Source organism: Orycteropus afer, unplaced genomic scaffold (assembly GCF_000298275.1).
Source record: "Orycteropus afer afer isolate SDZICR_OR568_19922 unplaced genomic scaffold, OryAfe1.0 scaffold00039, whole genome shotgun sequence".
NCBI lineage: Eukaryota > Metazoa > Chordata > Mammalia > Tubulidentata > Orycteropodidae > Orycteropus > Orycteropus afer.
This window is the reverse complement of record NW_006921626.1, coordinates 14,133,336-14,157,831: the sequence shown is the minus strand read 5'-3', so window position 1 is coordinate 14,157,831 and position 24,496 is coordinate 14,133,336. Positions and strand designations below refer to the sequence as shown.

The 24,496-nt window shown below is 38.1% G+C and overlaps 1 protein-coding gene across 1 annotated transcript in view; it reads left to right on the top strand.

The window, feature by feature from the left end:
• The window catches only part of LIN9 (lin-9 DREAM MuvB core complex component), a 137,047-nt gene that overhangs the window by 17,337 nt on the left and 95,214 nt on the right, over positions 1-24,496 (top strand). The window contains exon 4 of the mRNA XM_007936977.2: positions 317-421. Coding sequence (XP_007935168.1) covers positions 317-421 — 105 coding nt within the window. The remainder of the gene's footprint in view (positions 1-316; positions 422-24,496) is intronic.

The following is a 24,496-nucleotide window of genomic DNA, read 5'->3' as shown; positions in this document are numbered from 1 at the left end:
CATAATTGAACTGGAATTTCCAGAACTTATTTTCCTATCTTCACTATTCAAGGGTGCCAGTGCACTATGGAAACTTGGATTCTACTTTTAATCATCACTTAGGTGCTTCATTTGTAAACAAATTGCATAAACCTTACTACTTTCTAAACCTAAGATTATTTATATTCGGCATTGCGTGCTTTTTATTACCCATACTTTATCCTTCTGTATTGCTGGTAATCCAGTGTTAGCTGTGTTTTCCAAATATAGAATTGTATTTTGGAACAAAAAAGGGAAATGTTTAGCCTTTCATTAAATAAAAAAGATTCTGTCATAGCCTTTCAGAAATTCAAAACGAAGTCGACTCTTTTCTGATGAAGATGACAGACAAATAAATACAAGGTCACCTAAAAGAAACCAGAGGGTTGCAATGGTTCCACAGGTATGTGTGTGTTAAAATTTTGTTCTCAGTGAGAGGAAGTGAGCAACTGCTGAACATAATAAAGTTTGTTATTCTATTATATTTTGAGTAATAAGTTATTTTGTTTAAATCAGTGCTTCAGCTTCTATTATTGTTACCTGGAAAAGGTTACAATACACCTTTTTTAAGCATGAAGATAGTGAACTAAGTAATTGGATTTGTCAATATAGAATCAGTTTGAGGTTTTGCATGGAAATGAGAGAAAAAATATTTTATAACTGAAAAAATATATAGAAGACTTTCATTATCCAAAAGAGAAATATATAGCATTAAATCATATCTCCTTTTTTTACTTTTGGCATTTTTGTTTTGTTTTTTAAAGAAAACATGGTGGACATGTAAGAATCAAAGGAATGAAAATTGGAGAAGGAAATAGTAACTTCAGGAATATGGTATTATTTTTCTCTGATCAAACTAAAACTTCTAATGTAGTCTGTTCCTACTTCCCTTTCATTGTTTTCTGAAAGTTTTATAAAACAAGATTTTCCAACATGATGGGTCATAGTAGAGATTGTTTTTTCAACCAAGGACTTGTTATTAAATAAAGGTATTGTCAACAATAACCAAACCCACTGCCATTTATTTGATTCTAACTCATAGTGACCCCCATTGGGTTTCCAAGGTTGTAAATCTTTATGGAAGTAGATTGCCTCATCTTCCTCCTATGGAGCAGCTGGTGGATTTGAACCACTGATCTTCTTGGTTAGCAGCCAAATACCTTTCCTACTATGCCATCAGAGCTCCTTGTCATCAACAATATGTCCTATCAAAAAACAAATAAAAAACTCATACATACCTTTTTGATACTTTGAAACATGTAAAAAGAAGAAAAATGCATCTTGAACTTTTTTTTAAATACCAGGGACAAGTATATATAAGCATCTAAAATGCAATTTAAAAATTTGACCTAATTGAAACTAATACACCAACATGTAACGCTTAGCTCAGTAGGTGTTGGGTACAAAATTGTATGAGTATATGAAATAGTTAAAGAACAATTTTGCTAGCTGTCTTAACTTTAGAAGGGCTCTGTTGGGATAATATAGATGATCAGGTTTGATTAGATTTTTACATTTCCAAATGTTTGGATTGTTTTAGAGTTCTTTTTCCTCCTCCAACTTTTTATTATGAGAATTTTCAAACATTTAAAAAAAAAAAAGAAAGAATAGTGCAATAGACACCTCTATACTACCCACCTAGTTCAACAAATTACGGTTTTCTATATATGCTTTATATGTATGTATGTTTGTGTTTGTATATATACATTTTTTTCTAAACCCGTAAAACTTTAAAATACATCTTCTTAGATAAGGGCTTTACCCTACTTAACCTTTAATAGCAACCAAATTATCACATCTAAGAAATTAACAATAATGTCCTAATAATATCTAATACCTAGTCCTTACCTAAATTTTTGCAGTTGTACTCTAAATATCTTTTATAGGTAGTAAAGTTACCTTTTTGTTAATTTCTAATATGATTGCATTGTGGTCAGATAACACGATTTATATGATATTGATTGAAATTTGTTAAGTCTTGCATTAGGGTTTGGTATGTACTCAGTATATGTATAAGTAGAGAATATACAGTTTCTGATTAATGGATGCAGTGTTCTGTATATCCATTAAAAACCAAAACCAAACTCACTGCCGTTGAGTTGTTTCCAACTCATAGCAACCCCTCCTTGAGTTTCCGAGACAGTTTCACTATGGAAGTAGATTGCCCAACCTTCCTTCCAAGGAGTGGCTGGTGGGTTTGAACTGTCAGCCGTTTGGTTAGCCGTCACATGCCTTAGGCACTGCACCACCAGAGCTCTGTATATCCATTAGATTGAGCTAATTAATTGTGTTGGTTGAATTTTCTGTACCCTTATAAATGTTTGGTTTGTTTGATTTATCAGTACTGAGAAAGGTGTATTAAAATTTTCCATAATGATGGTAGATTTATCAATTTTTCCTTCTATTGATTTTTGCTTTATATATTTGTACTGTTAGGTAAATTAATGTTCAGAATTGTAACATCTTTCTTATGAATTGTTCTTTGTATTGTTTTATCTATACTAATGTGTTTTGCCTTAAAGTGTGATTGGGCTAATAATAATAACACAGCTACATCAACTTTCTTTTGGTCAGTATTCATCTGTCTCTTTCCAGCTTCAAAAGTTTTATACCCTTTTGTTTGAGGTGATACTTCTACAAAATTAGATTTTGTTTTTGTTCTAATGTGAAAATACTCATCTTTTAATTGGAAAATGTAGTCCATTTATATTTATTTCAGTTATTAATATATTTCAATTTATTCTTATTATTTTATATTGGACATTGTATTTACTCTGCTTTTTCTATGATTTTTGCTATATTTTAAGTTTTGCTTTCTTTTGACTGATTAAATTTTCCTTATTAACTTTTCTTTATTATTCTATTGATATGGAAGTTTTTCATGGTAGGTATTTCTACTCTTTTGGTGATTCCTCTTAGATTTTAACAGGTACTCCAGAAACAGTTAATCATTATCTCCTGAGTATATCCCATCTGAATTTAAAGACCATCTGAAGAATAGATTTGCTGCATTGAACACCAGGGACTGAAGACCAGGAGAGTTGTGGGATAATATCAAGGACATCATTTGTAAAGAAAGCAGGTCATTAAAAAGAAAGAAAAGGCCAAAATGGATGTCAGAAGAAACTCTGAAACTTGCTCTTGAATGTAGGATTGCTAAAGCAAATGAAAGAAATGATCAAATAAAAAGGTGAACAGAAGATTTCAAAGCATGGCTCAAGAAGACAAAAGTGTTATAATGAAATGTGCAAAGACCTGGAGTTAGAAAATCCAAAGGGAAGAAGACACTTGACATTTATCAAGCTAAAACAACTGAAGAAAAAATTCAAGCCATGAGTTGCAATATCGAAGGATTCTGTGGGCAAGATATTTAATGATGCAGGAACCTACAAAAGAAATGAAAGGAATGCACAGTCACTGTCCCAGAAAGAATTGGTCAGCGTTCAACCATTTCAGGAGGTAGCATATGATCTAGAACCAGTGGTTTGAAGGAAGAAGTCCAAGCTGTACTGAAGGAATTGGCAAATACCCATTGAGATATTTCAGTAAATGGATGCAGCACTGGAAGTGCTCACTTGTTTATGCCAGGAAATTTGGAGGACAGCTATCTGGCCATCCAATTAGAAAAGCTCTGTATTTGTGCCTGTTCCAAAGAAAGATAATCCAAGCAGAATATGGAAATTATTAGACAATATCATTAATATCACATGCAAGTAAAATTTTGCTGAAAATAATTCAAAAGTGATTGCAGCAGTATATTGACAGGGAACTGCCAGAAGTTCAAGCCGACGTTAGATGGATCTTGACTGAAAGCAGAAAATACCAGAAAAATGTTTATCTGCATTTTATTGACAATACACAGCATTTGACTGTGGGTCAGAACAAATTATGAATAACATTGCAAATTCCAGAGCACTCAATTGTCCTCATGAGGAACCTTCACATAGATCAAGAGGCAGTCATGCAAACAACAAAGGGATACTGCATGGTTTAAAATCAGGAAAGATGTATCAGAGCTGTTTCTTTTTACCATACTTTGTTTGCTGAGCAAATAATCTGAGAAGCTGACAATATGAGGAAGAGCAAGGCATCAGGACTGAAGGAAGATTCATTAACAATGTACCATGTGCAGATGATACAACCTTGCTTGCCGAAAGTGAAGAAGACTTGAATCACTTATTGATAAAGATCAAGACCTTCAGTATGGATCACACCTCAACATAAAACAGCAATCCTCACAACTGGACCAATAAGCAACATCATAATAAATAGAGAAAAGATTGAAGTTGTCAGGGATTTCATTTTACTTGGATCCACAATCAACACCCACAGAGGCAGCAGTCAGGATAATCAAACAAAGTATTACATTGGGCACATATGCTGCAAAACACCTCTTGAAAGTGCTAAAGAGCAAAGATATAATTTTGAAGCCTAAGGTGTGCCTGACCCAGGCCATTGTTTTTTCGGTAGCCTCATATGCATTTGAAAGATAGACAGTGAATGAAGGAGACCACAGAAGAATCGATGCATTTGAATTATGGTGTTGGTGAAGAATATTGAATATACCACAGACTGCCAGAGGAACAAACAAATCTGTCTTGGAAGAAGTTTAGCTGATGTGCTCTTTAGAAGCAAGAATGGCCAGACTTGTCTCTTGTACTTTGGTCATGTTATCAGGAGGGACTACTTCCTGTAGAAGGATATCATGCTTTGTTAAGTAGAGAGCAGAAAAGGGGAAGACTCTCAACAAGATGGTTTGACACAGTGGGTATAACAATGGGCTCAAGCTAGAAACAATTGTGAAGATGGCACAGGACCAGGCAGTGTTTTGTTCTGTTATGCATAGGGTTGCTATGACTTGGAGCAGACTCAACAGCATCTAACAGCAACAACTCTCCTCCCAACCAATAAAAGGACTTTACATGTTATTTCTGTCCACTAATTTAGTTGTATTTTGATTTTTAAAAAATCTTCATTGAGGAATAATTCATATAAAATGCAATTCACCAGTTTTAAGTGGACACTATGATGATTTTCACTCCATTTTCCCCTTCCTCTATCCCCTAGAAATCACAAATCTTTTGTCTTGATGAATTTAACTACTTCAGATGTTTCATATAAGTGGAATCATACAATATTTGCCTTTTTGTGTCTGGCTTATTTCACTTAGCATAATGCTTTTGTGGTTCCTCTATGTGCTGGCATGTATCAGAACTTCATTTTTCTTTATAGCTAAATTATACTTCATTGTATGTATATGCCACAATTTGTTTATCCCTCCTCTTGCACTGGACACTTGGGCTGTTTCTCCCTTTTGTCTATTGTGAGTAATGCTGCAGTGAACATTGGTTTACCTATGTCTTTGAGTTGCTGCTTTCAATTCATTTGAGTATATACCAAGCAGGAAATGGCTCAGTCATATAGTGTTTCTATGTTTAACTGTTTTAGGAACCATCTAAGTGTTTTCCCTAGTAGCTGCACCATTTTACATTTCCTTCTACACTAAGCTTTTTAATTTTTCCACATCCTTATCAATACCTGTTTTCCATGGCTTGTTTTAATAATACCAAATCAAAACCAAACCCACTGCCATCGAGTTGATTATGACTCAGCGTCCCCCATTGGGTTTCCAAGGCAATAAATCTTTAGGAAAGCAGGTTGCCTCATCTTCCTTCCACAGAGCAGCTGGTGGTTTTGAGCTGCCACCTTCTGGTTAACAGTCTAATGACTTAAGCACTGCGACACCAGAGCTCCTTCTGTTTTAATTATGGCCACCAAAAAAAAAAAAAAAAAAGTCAATTTTGACACATGGTGTGGTGGTTAAGTTTGTGTGTCAACATGGCTGGACCTAGTTGAGGGACTTGGCAGCTGAACGTAGTTATTCCCCATGGTGAAATTAGTAATTAACCCATGGTGGCATCTACTGTGAGCAGCTGAGAAGCTGCTTGGGTATGTAGTCTGGTTGCTGTATATAAGAAACAGCTTTGGGAATGGTCTCTGGCTTATGGCATGCTTGAGCCTTGCACGTAGCTGTGTCATTGTTCAGCAGCCTGGTGTGCTCTGCCAACCTTTGGACTTTCAATGGACTTGAATGAATGGCCTGACGTGTGGTTTGGTAACATTGGGACTGTGCTTTTTTAGTTGTCAACCTTGGGCTTGTCAGCCTCTAGCTCCAGTAGGCCAGGAGCAGGAGGCAGAGCTAGAGCCCAAAGTTGAGGGGCTTTCACCCAGCCAGCCCCTAGAGCCTGGCACTTTGAACTCACACTTAAAGCCTCCAAACTATAAGAGAATAAACTCCTATTAAAGCCATCCCATTGGTGGTATATTCCTGTCAGAGCGGCAGTAGGTAACCAGAATGCATAGCAACCATATAGGACAGAATAGAACTGCTCCATAGAGTTTCTAAGGCTGTAAATCTTTAAGGAAGCAGACTGCTTCATCTTTCTCCTGCAGAGTGGCTGGCGGGTTTGAACTGCCAACCTTTTGATTAGCAGCCATATGCTTTAAGCACTGTGCTACTTTCAAACCAAAAAACAAACTCACTGCCGTCGAATTGATTCCAACTCCTCCTTGGGTTTCCAAGGTGGTATCTATGGAAGTAGATTGCCCAGTCAGTCTTCTTTCCATGGAGTGGCTGTTGGATTTGAACTGCCAGCCTTTTGGTTAGCAGTCACATGCCTTAGTCACTACACCACCAGAGTTCATTTTGGTTTTGATCTGCATGTCTCTGATACTAATGATGTTGAGTATCTTTTATGTACTTACTGGTCATTTGCATATTTTCTGAGAGAAATATCTATTCATGTCTTCTGCCTTTTTTTATTTTTTCCTGTGTACATTTTATTATGGTTTGGGTTAAAGTTTACAGAGCAAGATAGTTTCCCATTTGACAATTTATACACATTTTACTTAGTAAATTTAATTGTAATCCCCTCAACGTGATAACACTTCCCACTTCCTACCTGTGTTCCCTGTTTACATTCTTTTGGCTGTTTTAAAATTTGATTGTTACTGTTTTTGTTGTTGAATTTTAACAGTTCTTTATAAATTCTGGATATTAAACTGTTACTTGATACATACCAAAAAACCAAACCAAACCTGTTGCCATTGCCTTGATTCTGACTCATGGTGACCCTATAGGACAGAATAGAACCACCACATTGGGTTTCCAAAGCTATAAATCTTTAGAAAAGCAGACACCCACATCTTTCTCCTGCAGAACAGCTGGTGTGTTTGAACTGCTGACCTTTTGGTTAGCAGCTGTGCACTTAACCTTTGTGTTGGCAGAGCTCCATATCTAATATATGATTTCCATATATTTCTTCCTATTCTGTAAGCTTTCTCTTCATTTGTCCCTTAGTGCACAAAAGATTTTGATTTTGATGAACCAAAAACCCACTACCATCTGGTTGATGCTGACTTATAGCAACCTTATAAGGCAAAGTAAAACTGCCTTGTAGTGTTGCCAAGGCTGTAAATCTTTATGGAAGCAGACTGCCTCATATTTATCCTGTGGAGCGACTGCCAAAGTTTTTGGTTTGCCAGACTTTTGGTTTGCAGCCCAATGCAAACACTGAACCACCAGAGTTCCTTAATTTTGATGAAGTCCTGTTTATTTTCTTTTGTTACTCATGCTCAATCTTTCATGTTGGTTAAATTTATTCCTAGGTATATTATTTTTTAGATGCCATTATAAAAGGCATAGTTTTCATAATTTTCTTTTCATAGTATTAGTTGCTGTTGTATAAAACACAACTGTTTTCTTTGTGTCATATCTGAACATTGAATTGCCTAAAAGAAGATCTTGATTTTTACTTAGATATTTACTCCTAAAAGGTTTATAATTTTAGTTCTTATATTTAGGTCATCGATCTATTTTGAGTTAACTTTGTAAATGATGTGAGGTGTGGGTCTAGCTTCATTTCTTTTACATGTGGAAATCTGCTTGTCCCAGCACCATTTGTTGAAGAGACTTTTCTTTCCCCCATTGGATTGTTGAAAATCAGTTGTCCATAGATACGTGGGTTTTAGTTCTCAATTATAGTCCATTGGTCTGTAGATCTGTCTTTATACAAGTACTATACTTTTTGTTACAGTAGCTTTGTATACATTTTAAAATTGGGACATGTAAATCTCCTACTTTGTTCTTTTTTTCCCCCACAATTGTTTTGGCTGTTCAGGACTAACTGCAGTCCCATGTGAATTTAATGATTGGCCTTTCTATTTCTACAAAAATGGCTGTTGGAATTTTAATAGGAATTGCATTGTCTCCATAGATTGCTTTGGGTAGAATTGACATGTTAACAATATTAAGTCTACCAAACCATGAACACAGAATATTTTTCCATTTATTTGGATCTTCTTTGATTTTTTTCAATAGTTTTATAGTTTTCAGTGTAAAGATCTTTCATGTTGGTTAAATTTATTCCTAACTATATTATTCTTTTAGATGCCGTTATAAAAGGCATGGTTTTCTTTATTTCTTTTTCAGAGTGTTTGTTGCACTGTCGTATAAAACACAATTGTTTTCTTTGTGTTGGTACTGTACCCTGCAACTTTGCTGAATTCATTTATTAGTTCTTGTAGATTCTTTTTTATTATTATTTATTTTAAGAGCTTGTTTTAGCTCTTAAAGATTCTTGGAAGTTTTCTCTCTACAGGAAGTCCTAGGGTTGGGCAGGTCCCACTCAACTAGTACCTGCCTTTTACTTTATTTAAGTTTGTCCTTACTTTGAAACAGTTGAACCAACCCCTACTCCCAATAGTTTTCATCACAGTTACCTTTGCTTGGTGCACTATGGAGCTTTTAAATCACTGAAAAGGTTTCTAGCCTTTTCTTGTGCTTAAACAAACAAACAAAAAAACCAAACCCAATGCCATCAAGTTGATTCTGACCCATAGTGACCCTCATTGGGTTTCTAAGGCAATAAAATCTTTACAGAAGTAGATTGCCCAACCTTCCTTCCAAGGAGTGGCTTGTGAGTTTGAACTGCCAACTTTCTGGTATGCAGTCAGATGGCCTAGGCGCTTGACTGCTAACCAGAAGGGTGGCAGTTCAAACTCACCAGCCACACCTTGGAAGGAAGGTTGGGCAATCTACTTCCATAGTGATACTGCCCCAGAAACCTAAGGAGGGGTCGCTATGAGTCGGGTGTGACTCCACGGCACATAACAGCACAAAGTAAGGCTAAATGAGAACTGTAGGCACCTGTTCTGACTTAACTACAGATTTGATTTAAGGACATACTTCAGAATGGATCTTGTTCCTGTCTCAGGGCCTGCCTGTATGTCATGTGTGACTAGAGATTTTTTTTTACTTTTCTGATTTCGATGCCTTTTATTTCATTTTCTTGCCTAAATAGCAGGACTTCCAGTACAATGGTGAATAACAGTGGTGAAACTGAGCATCCTTGCTTTGTTCCTGATCTTAAGGGAAAAGCTCAGTCTTTCATTTTTGTCAGATAGCTTTTCTGTGTCAGTTGAGAGGATCATGTAGTTTTTTTCCTTCATTTTATTAATATGGTGTATTATATTGATTTTTTCATAATGAACCACCTTTGTATTCCTGGGATAAATCCCACTTGGACAAAAGTGTATAATACTTTTAATATGTTTTTGGATTTGGTATGCTGGAGTTTTGTTGAGGATTTTTTGAATTTATATTCATTAGGGATATTGATCTGTAGTTTCCTCCCCCCTCCCGCCTTGTGGTCTGTTTATTTGACTTTGGTATCAGAATACTGCAGGCCTCATAAAATGAGTTAGGTACTTTGTTGGGTACCAGGGTGGGGCTGGGGAGGTGAGTCGGACTAGGATGGAACACTGCAGAGGGGGGGACCCATGAGTTAGACAGTGTTCCATCCATCTGTTTTTTGGAAGAATGAAAATAATTGGTGCTTGTTCTCTAAATGTTTGGTAGAATTCACCAATGAAGCCATTCGGTGCTGAACTTTTCTGTGTTGGGAGGTTTTTTGTTGTTTAAACTTTTTATTGAGGTTTGGGTGAAAGTTTACAGAGCAAATTGATTTTCTGTTCAACAGCTTATATACATTTTGTGTCCTGACATTGATTGCAATGCTCACAGTGGAACAGCACTACTTCTACCTCTTCTCTGTGCTTATCATTTCCCTTTGTCCTTCTTTCCTATCCATTCCTGCCTTCTGAGCTTTATCCCTAAGTTTTTTAAGTACTCTTTCACTCTCTTCCCTTGTTATAGAAGATACTCTGTTTCTCCTTGAGTCAATTTAGGTAGTTTGTATATTTCACACATTTATCCATTTCATCTCAGTTATGTAGTTTGTTAGTATATAGTTCATAGTATTCTCTTGGGAGCTCTGGTGGTGGCTTACCTAAGGCATTTGACTGCTAACCAGAAGCCTGGCAATTCAAACCCACCAGCCACTTCTCGGACGAAGGTTGGGCAATCTACTTTGTAGGGATACTGCTGCGGAAACCCAAGGAGGGGTTGCTGTGAGTTGGAAACGACTCAATGGCCCTGAGTTTGGGTTTTGTTGTTTGTTTGTTTGTTTTTTGTTGTTAGTGTTCTCTTATAGTCCTTTTAATTTCTGGAAGGTTGTTAGTAATGTTGCCGTTTTCATTTCTGATTGTAGTTATTAACATCTCTTTTTTTTCTTTATCAGTGTAGCTAGGAGGTCTATCAGGGAGCTCTGGTAGCATAGTGGCTAAGGCACTTGACTGCTAACCAGAAGGCTGGTGGTTCAAACCCACCAGCCACTCCTCGGAAGGAAGATGGGGCAATCTACTTCTGTAGTGATACTGCCTTGGAAACCCAAGGAGGGGTCGTTATGAATCGGGGCCGACTTGACGGCACATAACAACAACAACAGGAGGTCTATCAATTTTATTGATCTTTTCAAAAACAGCTTTTGGTTTTGTTGATTATTGATTGTTCTGTTCTCTATTTCATTTATCTTTGTTCTAATCTTAATTGCTTTCTTCTTTTCTGGTTGCTTTGGGCTTTGCTCTTTCTTTTCTAGTTTCTCAAAGTATAAAGTTAGGTTATTGGTTTGGGCTTTTCTCTTTTAATGTAGGCGTTTATAGCTATAATTTTCCCCCCGAGTATTGTGTTTGCTGTTTAAGTTTTGGTATGTTTTGTTTTTGTTTTCATTCATCTCTAAATATTTGATTTTCCTTACAATTTCTTCTTTGATTCATTGGCTTCTTAACAATATGTTGTTTAATTTCCAGGAAGCTCTGGTGGTACAGTGGTTAAGACATTCAGCTGCTAATGAAAACGTTAGTGGTTTGAACCCACCAGCAGCTCCATGGGAGAAAGATGAGGCACTTTGCTTCCATAAAGATTTAGTGCTTTGGAAACCCTGTGGGACAGTTCTACTGTGTCCTGTAGGGTCACTATGAGTCAGAATTGACTTGATAGCAGTGGATTTGGTTTTTGGTTTTGTTTAATTTCCACATTTTTGTGGAATTTCCAGTTTTCCTGTTACTGACTTCTAGTTTCATTCCACTATGTTTGAAGAAAATACTGTGTATGATTTCAATCTTGTTAAATATATTGAGGCTTGTTTTGTGACCTAATATGTGATTTGTCTTATGGAATGATCTCTCTGCATTGGAGAAGAATGTATGTGTTACTGTAGTTAAGTGTTCTATAAATGCGTGTTATATCTACTTGGTTTATAATGCCATTCAGATCCTCTATTTTACTTGTTAATCGTCTGTCTGAATGTTCTATCTGTAATTGAAAATGGTATGTAGAAATCACCAACTGTTATTGTGTAATAAAGTTGCGGAGGGATGGACACCTCTTACAATCTTTGTAGACTAGCTTATAAACTATTCTGGGTCATTCTTTAAACAAAACTGGGAGATCCACCTGAAAAGAAAGTTTAGGAGTACCTCAGGTCTTCCTGGGCATGCATCTTGCCCTGTATATGTGTGAAGTGCTTTTCAAGAGCAGAAGTTTTTCATTTTGAATAAGTTAGTTTATCAGTTTTTAAAAGATTTATCTATATTGGTGCATGTATTTGTAGCTTATTCCTTTTTATTGTAGAGTTGCATTCCATTGTTTGTTTATTCATCTATTGATGGACATTTGTTTTTGTTTCTCTATTTTTCCATTTTGGGGCTATTTTGAATAAAGCTGTTGTGAATATATATGTGTAGAGGTCTTTGTGTAGAATGTTTTCATTTTTCTCTGGTAAATACTTAGGCATGGAATTGCTAAATCATGTAAGTAACTTTATAAGAAACTGCCAAAGAGTTTTCCAAAGTGGTTGTACAATTTTGCACTCCTACCAGTAATAGTGAAGTCCCTAAAGGCACTTGATTGCTAACCAGAAGGCTGGCAGTTCAAACCCACTAGCCACTCCTTGGAAGGAAGATGGGGCAATCTATTTCCGTAGTGATACTGCCTTGGAAACCCAAGGAGGGGTCGCTATGAGTTAGGTCCGACTTGATGGCATATAACAACAACAACAACAACCAGTAATATCGTAGTACCTAAGGCATTTGACTGCTAACCAGAAGGCTGGCAGTTCAAACCCACCAGCCACTCCTCCGAAGGAAGGTTGGGCAATCCACTTCCGTAGTGATACTGCCTCGGAAACCCAAGGAGGGGTCGCTATGAGTCCAGGCTGACTCGACGGGACATGACAACAACAGTAATAAATGAAGTTCTAGTTGCTTTGTGTCCTTGTCAACACCTGGTATTATTGTCTTTTAAATTGAGTGTGAAGTGATACTGTATTTTGATTTTAATGTGTATTTCCCTAATGACTAATCATGTAGAGCAAGAGTCAGCAACTTTTTTTTTTTTTTTTTTTTTGTAAAAGGCCAGATGGTAACTATTTTAAGGGTGTAGGCCAAATGAGAACTAATCCAGGGTACTCAACTGGCCCAAGAAGTCATAGACCATACATAAATGAATGCTGTGGCTATGTTTCAGTGAAACTTTATTTACAAAAAAAAGGCAGCTGGCCTACAGACTAGTTTGCCAACCTCTAAAGTTGGGCATCTCTTCATGTGCTCAATGGCTGTTCTTATATCCTTTGTGAATTATCAGTTCAGATCTTTTACCCTTTACAAAATTTGGTGGTTTGGTTTGTCTTATTATTGAGTTACAAACATTTTATATATATTCTAGGTTCAAGTTCTTTAACAGATATCTGTACTACAAATATTTTCATCCAGTCTATGACCTCCTGTAAAAGGGTAGTGTAGTATTAGTCTCAGAACCTAACTTGATGGGGGATAATGAGAATCACCATCCACACAAAGTAGATTCCCATGAAGTGGAGATCAGCTGTCTCTCCCAAGATACTCTCTGCTTCCCTCTGGGTTCAATATTATGTTTCATTGGCCACACAGAACTCATACACCATACTTAAAAGTTTACTGGTTTATTAAGTGAATAAAGAGACAAGTCAAGATCAGGATCAATAGACTACAACTCAGAGTCAGGATCAGGAAGCATGCATGCAGAGACAGTCTTCTTCAGTGTAGGACAACTCTCTGCTCTTCTCAGCCATGCAGGTCTCTCTCAGGACAGGCCTTCTCTCAGAGCAAGCTCCTCTCGGCTCTGCCATCATTGCTGCTGGCTCTGCCACTGGGCCTCTTGCCACTAGTTCTGCTCCCAGACCCCTTTTGAGCCTCTTACTATCTTAAGTGTTCTTTTAGAAGGTTCCTTGCCACCTCTCTCTGCTGCTGGTTTCTTTTCTCTTCTTTGTTCCTTCTTTCTGTCACAAAAACCTCTATGGAGTGCTACTTAAATACACAAACTCCTTGTCAGGTTCAAGGCATGGCACTCCCACCAGGACCATGAACTGACCATCCCTGTCATGAAAGGCCACAGATACTTCATTTGCGTAACAGGCTATTGTTGCCTCATTTCCATAGTCTGTTGACCCAATGCCTGCAAGGTGCGTACCAATCACAGGGCAAGCTGCAACCCAGGACCAGACAAGTAATCAAAACCAAGTTGTATACAGCTTACCCGGGAACTGTCAGTCAACCTGGACAAATATAACAAACCCTCTGCGGTAGAAAACTAGGACAAAAGTAACTAGCACCTTAGGACTTGGGGGAAAAATCTTTCAAGCTCTTTTTCCAAAGAATAAGGCAAAAGGTCACGTAAAGAAACTCATTTTACCACATCTTTTTACTTTCTTAATTGGGTCTTCTCAAGAGCAGACGTTTTTAGTTTTGAGTAAGTGTAATTTATCCATTTTTTATGGTTATTATTTCCTGTGTTATATCTTAGTAATCTTTGCTTACTACAAGCTACTGAAAATTTTTTTCCTGTGTTCTGTGAGCAAGGTAGTTTCAGATTTTGTGTTTAGGTCACCAGTTCATTTTATATTGTGTAATGGTTTTTTAAGACATAAGTATCAAGATTCTTTTTTTTTTTTTTCCTTTCTGTCTAGTGATTTTAGGACTGTTTTTGAAAAGAAGGTCTCTTTTGAATTTCCTTGACACATTTGTCAAAAATCAACTGACTGTAAATGTGTGGGACTATTTTTGGACTCTGTTCTATTCCATTGATATGTATGCTTATCTTTACGCCAGTACCACACTACAGTAATTACTGGTGGTTTTTAAAAAAGTTTTGAAATTAAATAGCATGAGTCTTCCTGCCTTTTTTGTTTTGAAATTGTTTTGTTAGTCTTTGCATTTCTATATAAATTTTGAATGAGTTTGTCAGTTCCTACCAATAAAAGCCTTCTGGGATTTTGATTGGGATTACATTGAGTCTGTAGACCATTTGTCACATGCTTTTTCTGATCTATTGAGATGGTCATATTTTTTCCTCTTATATTCCTGTAACTTGGTGAACCGTTTTTTTTTTTTTTTATATATATATTTAGCATACTTTGATTTCCTTAGATAAACCCTTCTTGAGCCTGACATATTTGTCAAGAACTAGGAAGGTTCTGAGATTTTATCCTATTTGTAAGCTAATATAACTACTAGCTTTAATGTTTGATGGATGGTACATCTTCTGGTTACCTAGTGCTTCTCTGACAAGAAATATACCACAAATTGGATGGACTTAACAAATAGGAGTTTATTCTCTTACAGTTTGGAGGCTTTAAGTCCAAGTTCAAAGTGCCAGGCTCTAGGGACTGGGTCAGAGCCCCTCAACCTTGGGGTCCAGCTCTGCCTCCTGTCCTGGCCCACTGAAGCTAGAGGCGTTTCTTCACTCAGACGGCTGCTAGCTGCTGAGGCTGACAAACCCAAGGTTGACACGTAAAAAGGCACAGTCCCAATGTTACCAAACCACACAGCAGGCTGTTCATTTAAGTCCATTTTAAGTCCCAAGGTCAGCAGAGCATGGCAGGCTGCTGAACAATGGCATGGCTACATACAGGGTCTATGTGTGCCATAAGCCAGAGACCATTCCCAAAACTGCTGCTTATATACAGGAAGTAGAACACATACCCAAGGCAGCTACTCAGCTGCTTGTGGTAGAGCCCACCATGGAGTTGATTGCCAGTCTCATCATGGGGAATAACTGCCACCAGCTGCCCAGCCACTCAACCAGGCCCAGCCAAGCTGACACACAAACATAACTACCAAACTACACATGAGACCCCTGTGTCAGAAACAAAGGATTTTATTATGGCACAACAAGCTTCATGGGCATCACCTAATTGTTTCAGTTCTTTTTGGTCATAGTCTCATGAAGGAGACACAGTGGTGCCACATGACACATGTGGTGTGTTGCATTTCAGGCAAGGAACACTGAAATTGAGTAATCTGTTGTTTTTTATGGAGATGTTATCATCCCTCAAAGGTGCTTACTGCAAGCACAGTCCTGAGAAAAGGCCTGGGAAAAGAACAGTCTGGGCTTTGCAATCTTGTCACATCCAGCAAGACTAGTAGTACAAGACACCCAAAGAAAATTGTTGTACCAACATTATTATCATTTTTATGTATTGCTAAATTTGAATTACTAACATTTTATTAAGATTTTTAATTTTTATGTTTATGAGGGATATTGATATGTGTGTGTGTGTGTGTGTTTGCTTCTTGTAATACCTTTGTCTTGTTTCAAAATCTAGGTAATCCTGGCCTTACAGAATAAATTGGAAAGTGTTTTTTTTCTCTTGTGTTTTCTGAAGGAGTTGGTGAAGGGTTGGTGTTATTTCTTCTTGAATGTTTGGTGAAATTTATCAGTGAAGCTATCTGGGCCTGGCATTTTCTTTGTGGGAAGGTTTATAATTATGAATTCCATTTCTTTAATAGATAAGGGGATATTCAGATTGTCTATTTCTTCTTGAGTTAGTTTGTTCATTTGTGCTCTGTGGTAGTTATGTTTGTGTGTCAACTTGGCTGGGCCTGGTTGAATGGCTGGGCAGCTGGTGGTAGTTATTCCCCATGATGAGACTACCTTGGGGATGTGGTCTGCTTCCTGTATATAAGCAGAAGCCTTGGGAATGGTCTCTAGCCTATGGCACGCTTGGACCCTGCATGTAGCCTTGTTGTTGTTCAGCAGCCTGCCATGCTCTGCCGACCTTGGGACTTAAAATGGACTTGAATTAATGGCCTGCCGTGTGGTTTGGTGACATCGGGACTGTGCCTTTTTCACTTGTCATCGTTGGCCTTGGCAGCCTCAGCAGCCAGCAGCTGTCTGAGTGAAGAAAAGCCTCTAGCTTCAGTGGGCCGAGAGCTGGAGGCAGAGCTGAAGCCCAAGGCTGAGGGGCTTTCACCTAGCCCCTAGAGCCTGGCACTTTGAATGTGGACTTCTAGCCTTCTGAACTGTAAGAGAATAAACTCCTGTTTGTTAAGGCTATCCCATTTGTGGTATATTCTTGTCAGAGCGGCACTAGGTAACCAGAACATGCTCTTCTAGGAATTTGTGCATTACATCTAAATTAATCAAATTTATAGTATTTATAGGAATCTTATATAGAGTTAGCCAAACTCAAGGTTAAGGGTACAGTTCTCTAACCTGCCAAGTCTGCCCAAGACTTCTGACATCAACTGCAGTTTGAGGGCTTCCAAAATAATACCCTCAGGTCCAGTAATTTGTGAGAAGAACTTAAAGAATTCAGCAAAGTACTATCCTTATGATTATTGTTTTATAACAACACTTCTGTTTCTTCCTGTGTTATTTGTACTATTGTCAACATATTTTACTTCTACATGCTATAAACTGAACAACACGTTATTATTTTCGCTTTAAATAGTTAATTATTTTTTAACAAATTGTTTAAGCGACAAAATTGTTTTATATTTATCCACATACCTACTTTTCCTGGCACCTTATATTAGTAACAGTTGTGAGGATGGCGCAGGACCAGGCAGTGTTTTGTTTTGTTGTAAATGGAATTGCTGTGAGTCAGAACAATAATAATAGTATTCCTTTTTGCAGATCCAGGTTTCCATCTGGTATGATTTTTCTTAAACTAAACTTCCTTAATATTTCTTATAGTACAGGTTTACTGGCCACAGATTCTCTCAGGTTTTTTTAATTATTATTTTTTAATTGTGATTTGAGTGAAAGTTTACAGAGCAAAGTTGTTTTCCATTCAATACTTCATACACATTTCATATCATGACATTGATTACTATCCCCATAATTTAACAAGTTCTCTTCCCACTTTCTCCCTGTGGCCACCTTTTCCCTGTGTCTGTCTTTTCTTTGCATTCCTGCCCTCTGTGCTATCTCCCTGCACAAATAGTTCCCTTCTGATCTGCCATGGTTGATTATTCTAAGGTGTGTACCTGTCTGGTGTAATTGTTCACTTTGTAGGCCTGTCTTTTTGGCTGGAAGCCACAGGGATGAGTTTAATTCCAGGCCCAAAGGGTGACTAGGGACCATAGTCTCAAGGGTTTCACCAGTCTCTGTCAGACCACTAATTAATTCTGGTCTTTTTTATGATTTTGAGTTTTGGTCTACATTTGTCTCCCATTCTATCTAGGATCTCCTATTTTGATCCCTTTCCGAGTGATGACAATGGTAGCTGGGCACCATCTAGTTCTTCTGGTTTCAGGGCCCTGTACATTGAGGTTTGCATGGTCCACTAGTCCCTTGAACTAATCGTTTCCATGCATCTTTGATTTTCTTCATTGTTCTTTGCACTGAATGAGGAGAGCCCAGTTGTTGCTTGCAAGCTTTTTAAGACTCCAGTGGCTGCTCACCAAAAAAGGATGTAGGACAATGTTTTTGTGTAGTATGTTATGCCAATTGAGCTTCATATCCCCTATGACCATGGTCCCAAGCCCATGGATCCAACAACTTGCTCCCTCAAGTTGGTTGCTGTGGCTAAAAATTTACCATAACTTTGCCCCTTGTTAGCTCTATTATATTTAAGGACATTCTTATAGCACATACAAATACATATGTAGAAGTATCACCAGCCAAACTTATAAATGATCATGGTTATATTCCCTTTTGCCTAGACATAATTGATCATTCAACCTGTCTACGTATGTATCCACCTATAGATTAATGTTTATTATTACTGATAATGCAGTATTGGGCACTAGAGGGGCAACATTTTTCAAATTGAGGAAATGTAGGACAAACAGGGTTGCATAAGTATGAGGGACACAGGGGGAGGGTTACTAGGCAGGGAGAGGAGGAGACTGGGTTAGGGTTGGGCATGGTAAATGGGGAGTGAAACCAATTGTACACGTAACATTCAATGTAAAACAAGCTCTTATTATTATTGTATTATATGATTACTGATAATGCAGAATTGTGTATGTAAAAGTATGTATATTTGTTATCTTACCTCGAGGTATACCTCTCTGTGTCTTCCTTTTTCTTAATGTTAGTGTGTTGGTCACTTACTTATGGTATATTGCCTTTCCCTTCACCTAAATTAATACTTGTCTCTTAACCTATCTTTCAATTTTCCTTCCCCTCCTTTCCCATCTTTGGTAACCAACAAAAAATTTCCTTCTGTGTGTAAACTTTTCTTTGACTTTTTCCAGTAGTGGACTAATAAAATTTTTGTCCTTCCACGATCGACATGTTTCATTCAGCATGCCTTCCAAGTCCATCCACTTTATGAGGTGTTTCATGGATTCTACGTTATTCTTTAGTGTTTCATAGTCTTCCATTGTGTGCATGTACTATAGTTTGGTTGTCCATCTTGTAATGCAGAGTTGTCGAGACACCAGGACACGGAGTTGTTTCAGAGAAGTAGTTTGTTTGCATTCCCGGGCGAGGTTCTTATGCCCTAGCATCAAAGGCCAGAGAAGTTGCACCCCCCCGGGCAGGGGGGATAGATTCTTATAGACACAGAGAGGACTTAATTGGGGACACTAAGGAAATGGCAGGGTCCAATTAGCTGTTGGCAAGGGTCTGCACTTAATTAGCATGAGGGGGCTTCACAGGAGGAAGTGTATCATCACTTGGGGTTTTCCAGCCTGGATGGGTTCTGCCACCTCGGTTGTCTTATCAGGCTGTCTCATCAGGGCCTGACACCTGGAGGAAGCTGCCAACTGAAATGTTGGTGGCTTGAGTTTACTCTGGCCTAACACATCTGTTGATGGGCAGTTAGGTTGTTTTCTTCTCTTGGCTATTGTGATAGTGCTGCGATGAACATGGGTATGCATGTATCTATTCATGTCCTGGTTCTCACTTGTTTATATACCTATTAATAGTATTGCTAGATCAGATGGTATTTCTATTTCTCACTTTGTAAGGAATTGCCATACTGTTTTCCACAGTGGTTGTATCATTTTACAGCACCACCAGCTGTGTATGAGAGTCCCAGTCTCTCCACATCATCTCCAGCATTTGTTATTTTCTGTCTTGTTAAACTTTGCTATTATTGTTGGGATGAAATGGCATTGTTTTGATTTATGTCTCTCTAATGGCTAGTGATTGTGAACATTTCTTCATGTGTTTGTTGGCCACCTAAATATCTTCTTTGGTGAAGTGTCTGTTCATGTCTTCTGCCAATTTTTAATTGGATTTTCTGCCCATTTTTTAATTGGGTCATTTGTCTTTTTGATATTAAGGTGTTGGAATTTTCTATAAATTTTAGAGATTAGTCTCTTGCTGAATATGTCATTGCTAAGTATTTTTTCCCATTCTGTAGGTTTTCTTTTCACTCTTTTGGAGAAGTCTTTTGATGTACATAAGAATTTAATTTTTAGAAGGTACCTGCCATCTAGTTTATCTTCTGTTGTTAGTGCTTATTTAGTTATGCTTGATAGTCTATTTATCCCTTATATTAGGATCCCTAAGTTTGCCCCTTTTTTTCCTTTGATAAACTTTTTATATTTAGGTTTTACATATAAGTCTTTGATCCCTCTGGAGTTAGTTTTTGTGCATGGTGTGAGATAGGGATCATGTTTCATTTTTCGGCAAATAGATACCCACTTTTGCCAGCATCAGTTATTAAAGACACTGTCTCTTCCCCTCATTTAATGTATTCCAGCCCTTTATGAAAGATCAGCTGACTGTAGGTGGATGGATCTGTTTCTGAGTTCTCAGTTCCGTTCTACTGGTCTGTGTGTCTGTCATTGTACTAATATCAGACGGTTTTGACGACTGTGGTTGTATAGTAGCTTTTGAGATTGGGGAATGTGAGACCTCCTACTTTGTTCTTCAGTAGTGCTTTGCTTATCTGAGATTTTGCTTATCTTTCCTTGCCATATAAAATTAGTGATTGGTTTCTCCATGTCATTAAAGAATGCCGATGGCAGTTTTTTCTGTTTTGTTTGTCTGTAAAATTATTTATTTCACTAACATTTTTTTTTTTAAATTTTATTGTGATTTGAGTGAAAGTTTATAGAGCAAATTCACTTTCCATACAGAAGCTCACATATACTTTGTCTCATGACATTGACTGCGGTTTCCCACAGTGCAATACCTCCCTTCCCATTTCCTCCCCATAGTTACCTCTTCCCGGTATCTTTCCCTCCCATGCACTCTTGCCCCCCGACCTATCTCCCTGTGCATACACAGCCGTTCTATTCTCCCATGCTTGATTTTTCCAAGGAGTGTATCTACCTAATGTAAATGTTCAGCTCATAGACCTGTCTTTTGTTTGTCTGGAAGCCACAGGTGTGGGTTCAGTTCCAGACCTGAAGGGCAGGTAGGGGCCATAGTCTCAGCGGTTCTATCAGGCTCTATCAGACCAGCAAACCTGGTCCCTTTTTTTTTTTTTTTTAAATGATTTTGAGTTTTGTTCCACATTGTTCTCCCACTCTGTCCAGGATCATCTCCATAGATCCCCCTCTGAGTGGTTGACACCTTCTAGTTCTTCTGGTCTCAAAGTTGTATAGACTGAGGATTGTATCGTGTACCAGTTGCTTGGACTAATTGTTTCCATGAGTCTTTGGTTTTCTTCATTCTTCTTTGCTCTAGATGAGGAGGACCCATCATTGCATCTAGATGGCTGCTTGCAAGCTTTTAAGATTCCAGTCACTACTCACCAAAGTAGGATGTGGAACAATGTTTTGTGTAGTATGTTTTTGCCAGTTGAGCCGTATGTACCTGTGACCATGGTTCAAAACCCACAGATCCAACTACTCACTTCCTCTGGGTAGCTGGCTCTGGCCAAGAAGGGACTACAACCTTGTCCCTTGTCAGCCTTAGTACATACCTGGGAATTCTTACATAACTTACAAATACACTTATAGAAACATTGTCTGACAACCCTATTCATTGTCATGGGCACACTCCTCTTGCATAGACCTAACTAATAGTTCAGCCTGTCCACCCATCTATCTACCCATAGAGCAATGTTTGCCATCACTAACAACACAGTACTGTATGTGCAAAAGGGTTCATCTTTGTTGTCTATACCTCCCATGCACCTCTCTCTGTCTTCTTCCTCAGTGCCACCTTGTTGATCACTCACATTTGGTACATTGCCCTTCTCTTCACCCAAATCAATACTTGTCTCTACCTATCTAGCAGTGTTCCCTCCCCTCCTCTTCACCCTTGGTAACCAACAAAAAAAGTTTCCTTCCATATATAAACCTTTCCTTGACTTTTTATAATAACAGAGTAATACAGTATTTGTCCTTTTGTGATTGACTTCTTTGACTCAGCATAATGTCCTCCAAGTTCATCCATGTTATGTGGTGTTTTGCAGATTTCTGCATTATTCTTTAGGGTTGAGTAGTATTCCATTGTGTGTATGTACCGTAGTTTGGTTATCCATTCTTCTGTTGATGGGCACCTAGGTTGTTTCCATCTTTTTATTGTAAATAGTGCTGCGATGAACATGGGTGTGCATATATCTATTCTTGTTCTGGCTCTCACTTCTTTAGGATCTATACCTGGTAACGGAATGGCTGGATCAAATGATATTTCTAACTCCAACTTTTTAAGGAATTACTTACCTTAAAAAGGAATTAACCATACTGCTTTTTTACAGTGTTTATATCATTTGACAGTCCTACCGGCAGTGTCTGAGAGTCCCAATCTCTCCACATCCTCACCAGCATTTATTTTCTGCCTTGTTGAACTTTGCTAGTAGTGCTGGATCAAGATGGTATCTCATTGTTGTTTGGATTTGCATATCTCTAACCCACCAGCCACTCCTCGGAAGGAAGGTTGGGCAATCCTACTTCCGTAGTGATACTGCCTCGGAAACCCAAGGAGGGGTCGCTATGAGTCGGGGGTTGACTCGACGGCACATAACAACAACAACAACAACAATGGCTAATGAAGGAGCTCTGGTAGCATAGTGCCTAAGGCACTTGACTGCTAACCAGAAGGCTGATGGTTCAAACCCACCAGCAACTCCTCAGAAGGAAGGGTGAGCAATCTACTTCCATAGTGATAGCGCCTCGGAAACCCAGACGGGGCCAACTCGACCGCACATGACTGCAACAGCAATGGCTAATGATTGTGAACATTTCTTTATGTGTTTGTTGGCCTCCTGAATATCCTCTTTGGTGAAGTATCTATTCATGTCTTCTGCCCATTTTTTAATTGGATTATTTGTCTTTTTGTTGTTGAGGTATTGTAGTTTTCTATAAATTCTAGAGATAAGTCTCTTGTCAGATATGTCATTGCCGAATATATTTTTCCCAATCTGTAGATTCTCTTTGGACTCTTTTGGAGAAGTCTTTTGAGCACATAAAAATTTATTTTTTAGAAGGTCCTATTCATCTATTTTATCTTCAGCTGTTTGTGCATTTTGGGTTATGCTTGGTAGTCTATTTATGCCATATATTAGGGACCCTAAATTTGCCCCTAGTTTTTCCTTGAGGAACTCTATAGTTTTAAGTTTCACATTTAAGTCTTTGATCCATCTGGAGTTAGTTTTTATGTATGATGTGAGGTACAGATCTTGTTTCATTTTTCTGCAAATGGATATCCAATTTTGCCAGCAGCATTTGTTAAACAGACATTCTCTTCCCCATTTAATAGATTTCAGCCCTTTGTCAAAGATCAGCCGACCATATGTCAATGGATCTGTTTCTAGGTTCTCAATTCTATACTGTTGGTCTATGTGTCTGTCATTATACCAATACCAGGCAGTTTTGACTACTGTGGCTGTATAATGGGTTTTAAAATCCAGGAGTGTGAGACCTCCTACTTTGTTGTTCTTCAATAATGTTTTGCTTATCTAAGGTCTCTTTCCTTTCCATATGATTGGGTTTTCCATATCCTTAAAGAATGTTGATGAGATCTGAATTGGGATTACATTGAGTGTATAGATTGCTTTGGGTAGAATTGACATTTTCAAAATGTTCAATCTTTCTATCCACAGACATGGCATGTTCTTCCATTTATGTAGATCTCTTGTGGTTTCTTGAAGCAGTCTTTTATAGTTTTCTTTGTGCAGGTCTTTTGTGTCCCTGGGAGCTCTGGTGGTGTAGTGCCTAAGGCATTTGACTGCTAACCAGAAGGCTGGTGGTTCAAACCCACCAGCCACTCCTCGAAAGGAAGATTGGGCAATCTACTTCAGTAGAGATAACGCTTTGGAAACCCAAGAAGGGGTCGCTGTGAGTCAAATCAACTCAATGGCAGTGAGTTTTTTTTTTGTTGTTGTTGTTGTTCTTCTTTCATTTCTGATACTGGTCATTATAGGGTGTACTGTTGAAGGAAGAGTGGAAAGCTTTAGTTAGGATGTGCATGATCATGGTCTGTTGTGTGAGAAATGATTCTCAAGGATTTTATACTAGTTACTCACTGTTCACCACTAGAATTTGGGGTTGTGCTGTAGGAAGTGAGCAATGGTGAAGGATTTAGTAGAAACCGGTAGTGAAGAATGAAATGAATAGATAGCACTACATTAGTTTAATGGTGAAAGTTAGGATAAGCTTATTCATGTCAGCTAAAATAATACAATTTACTGTAGTTATATATTATCTTTAACAGTACAGTGTGATGGTTATGTTTGTGTATCAGCTTGGCTGGGCTGGTTGAGTGGCTGGGCAGCTGGTGGTAGTTATTCCCCATGATGAGACTGGCAGTCAGCTCCATGGTGGGATCTACCACAAGCAGCTGAGTAGTTAGTTGCCTTAGGGAATGTGGTCTGCTTCCTGTATATGAGCAGAAGCCTTGGGGAATGGT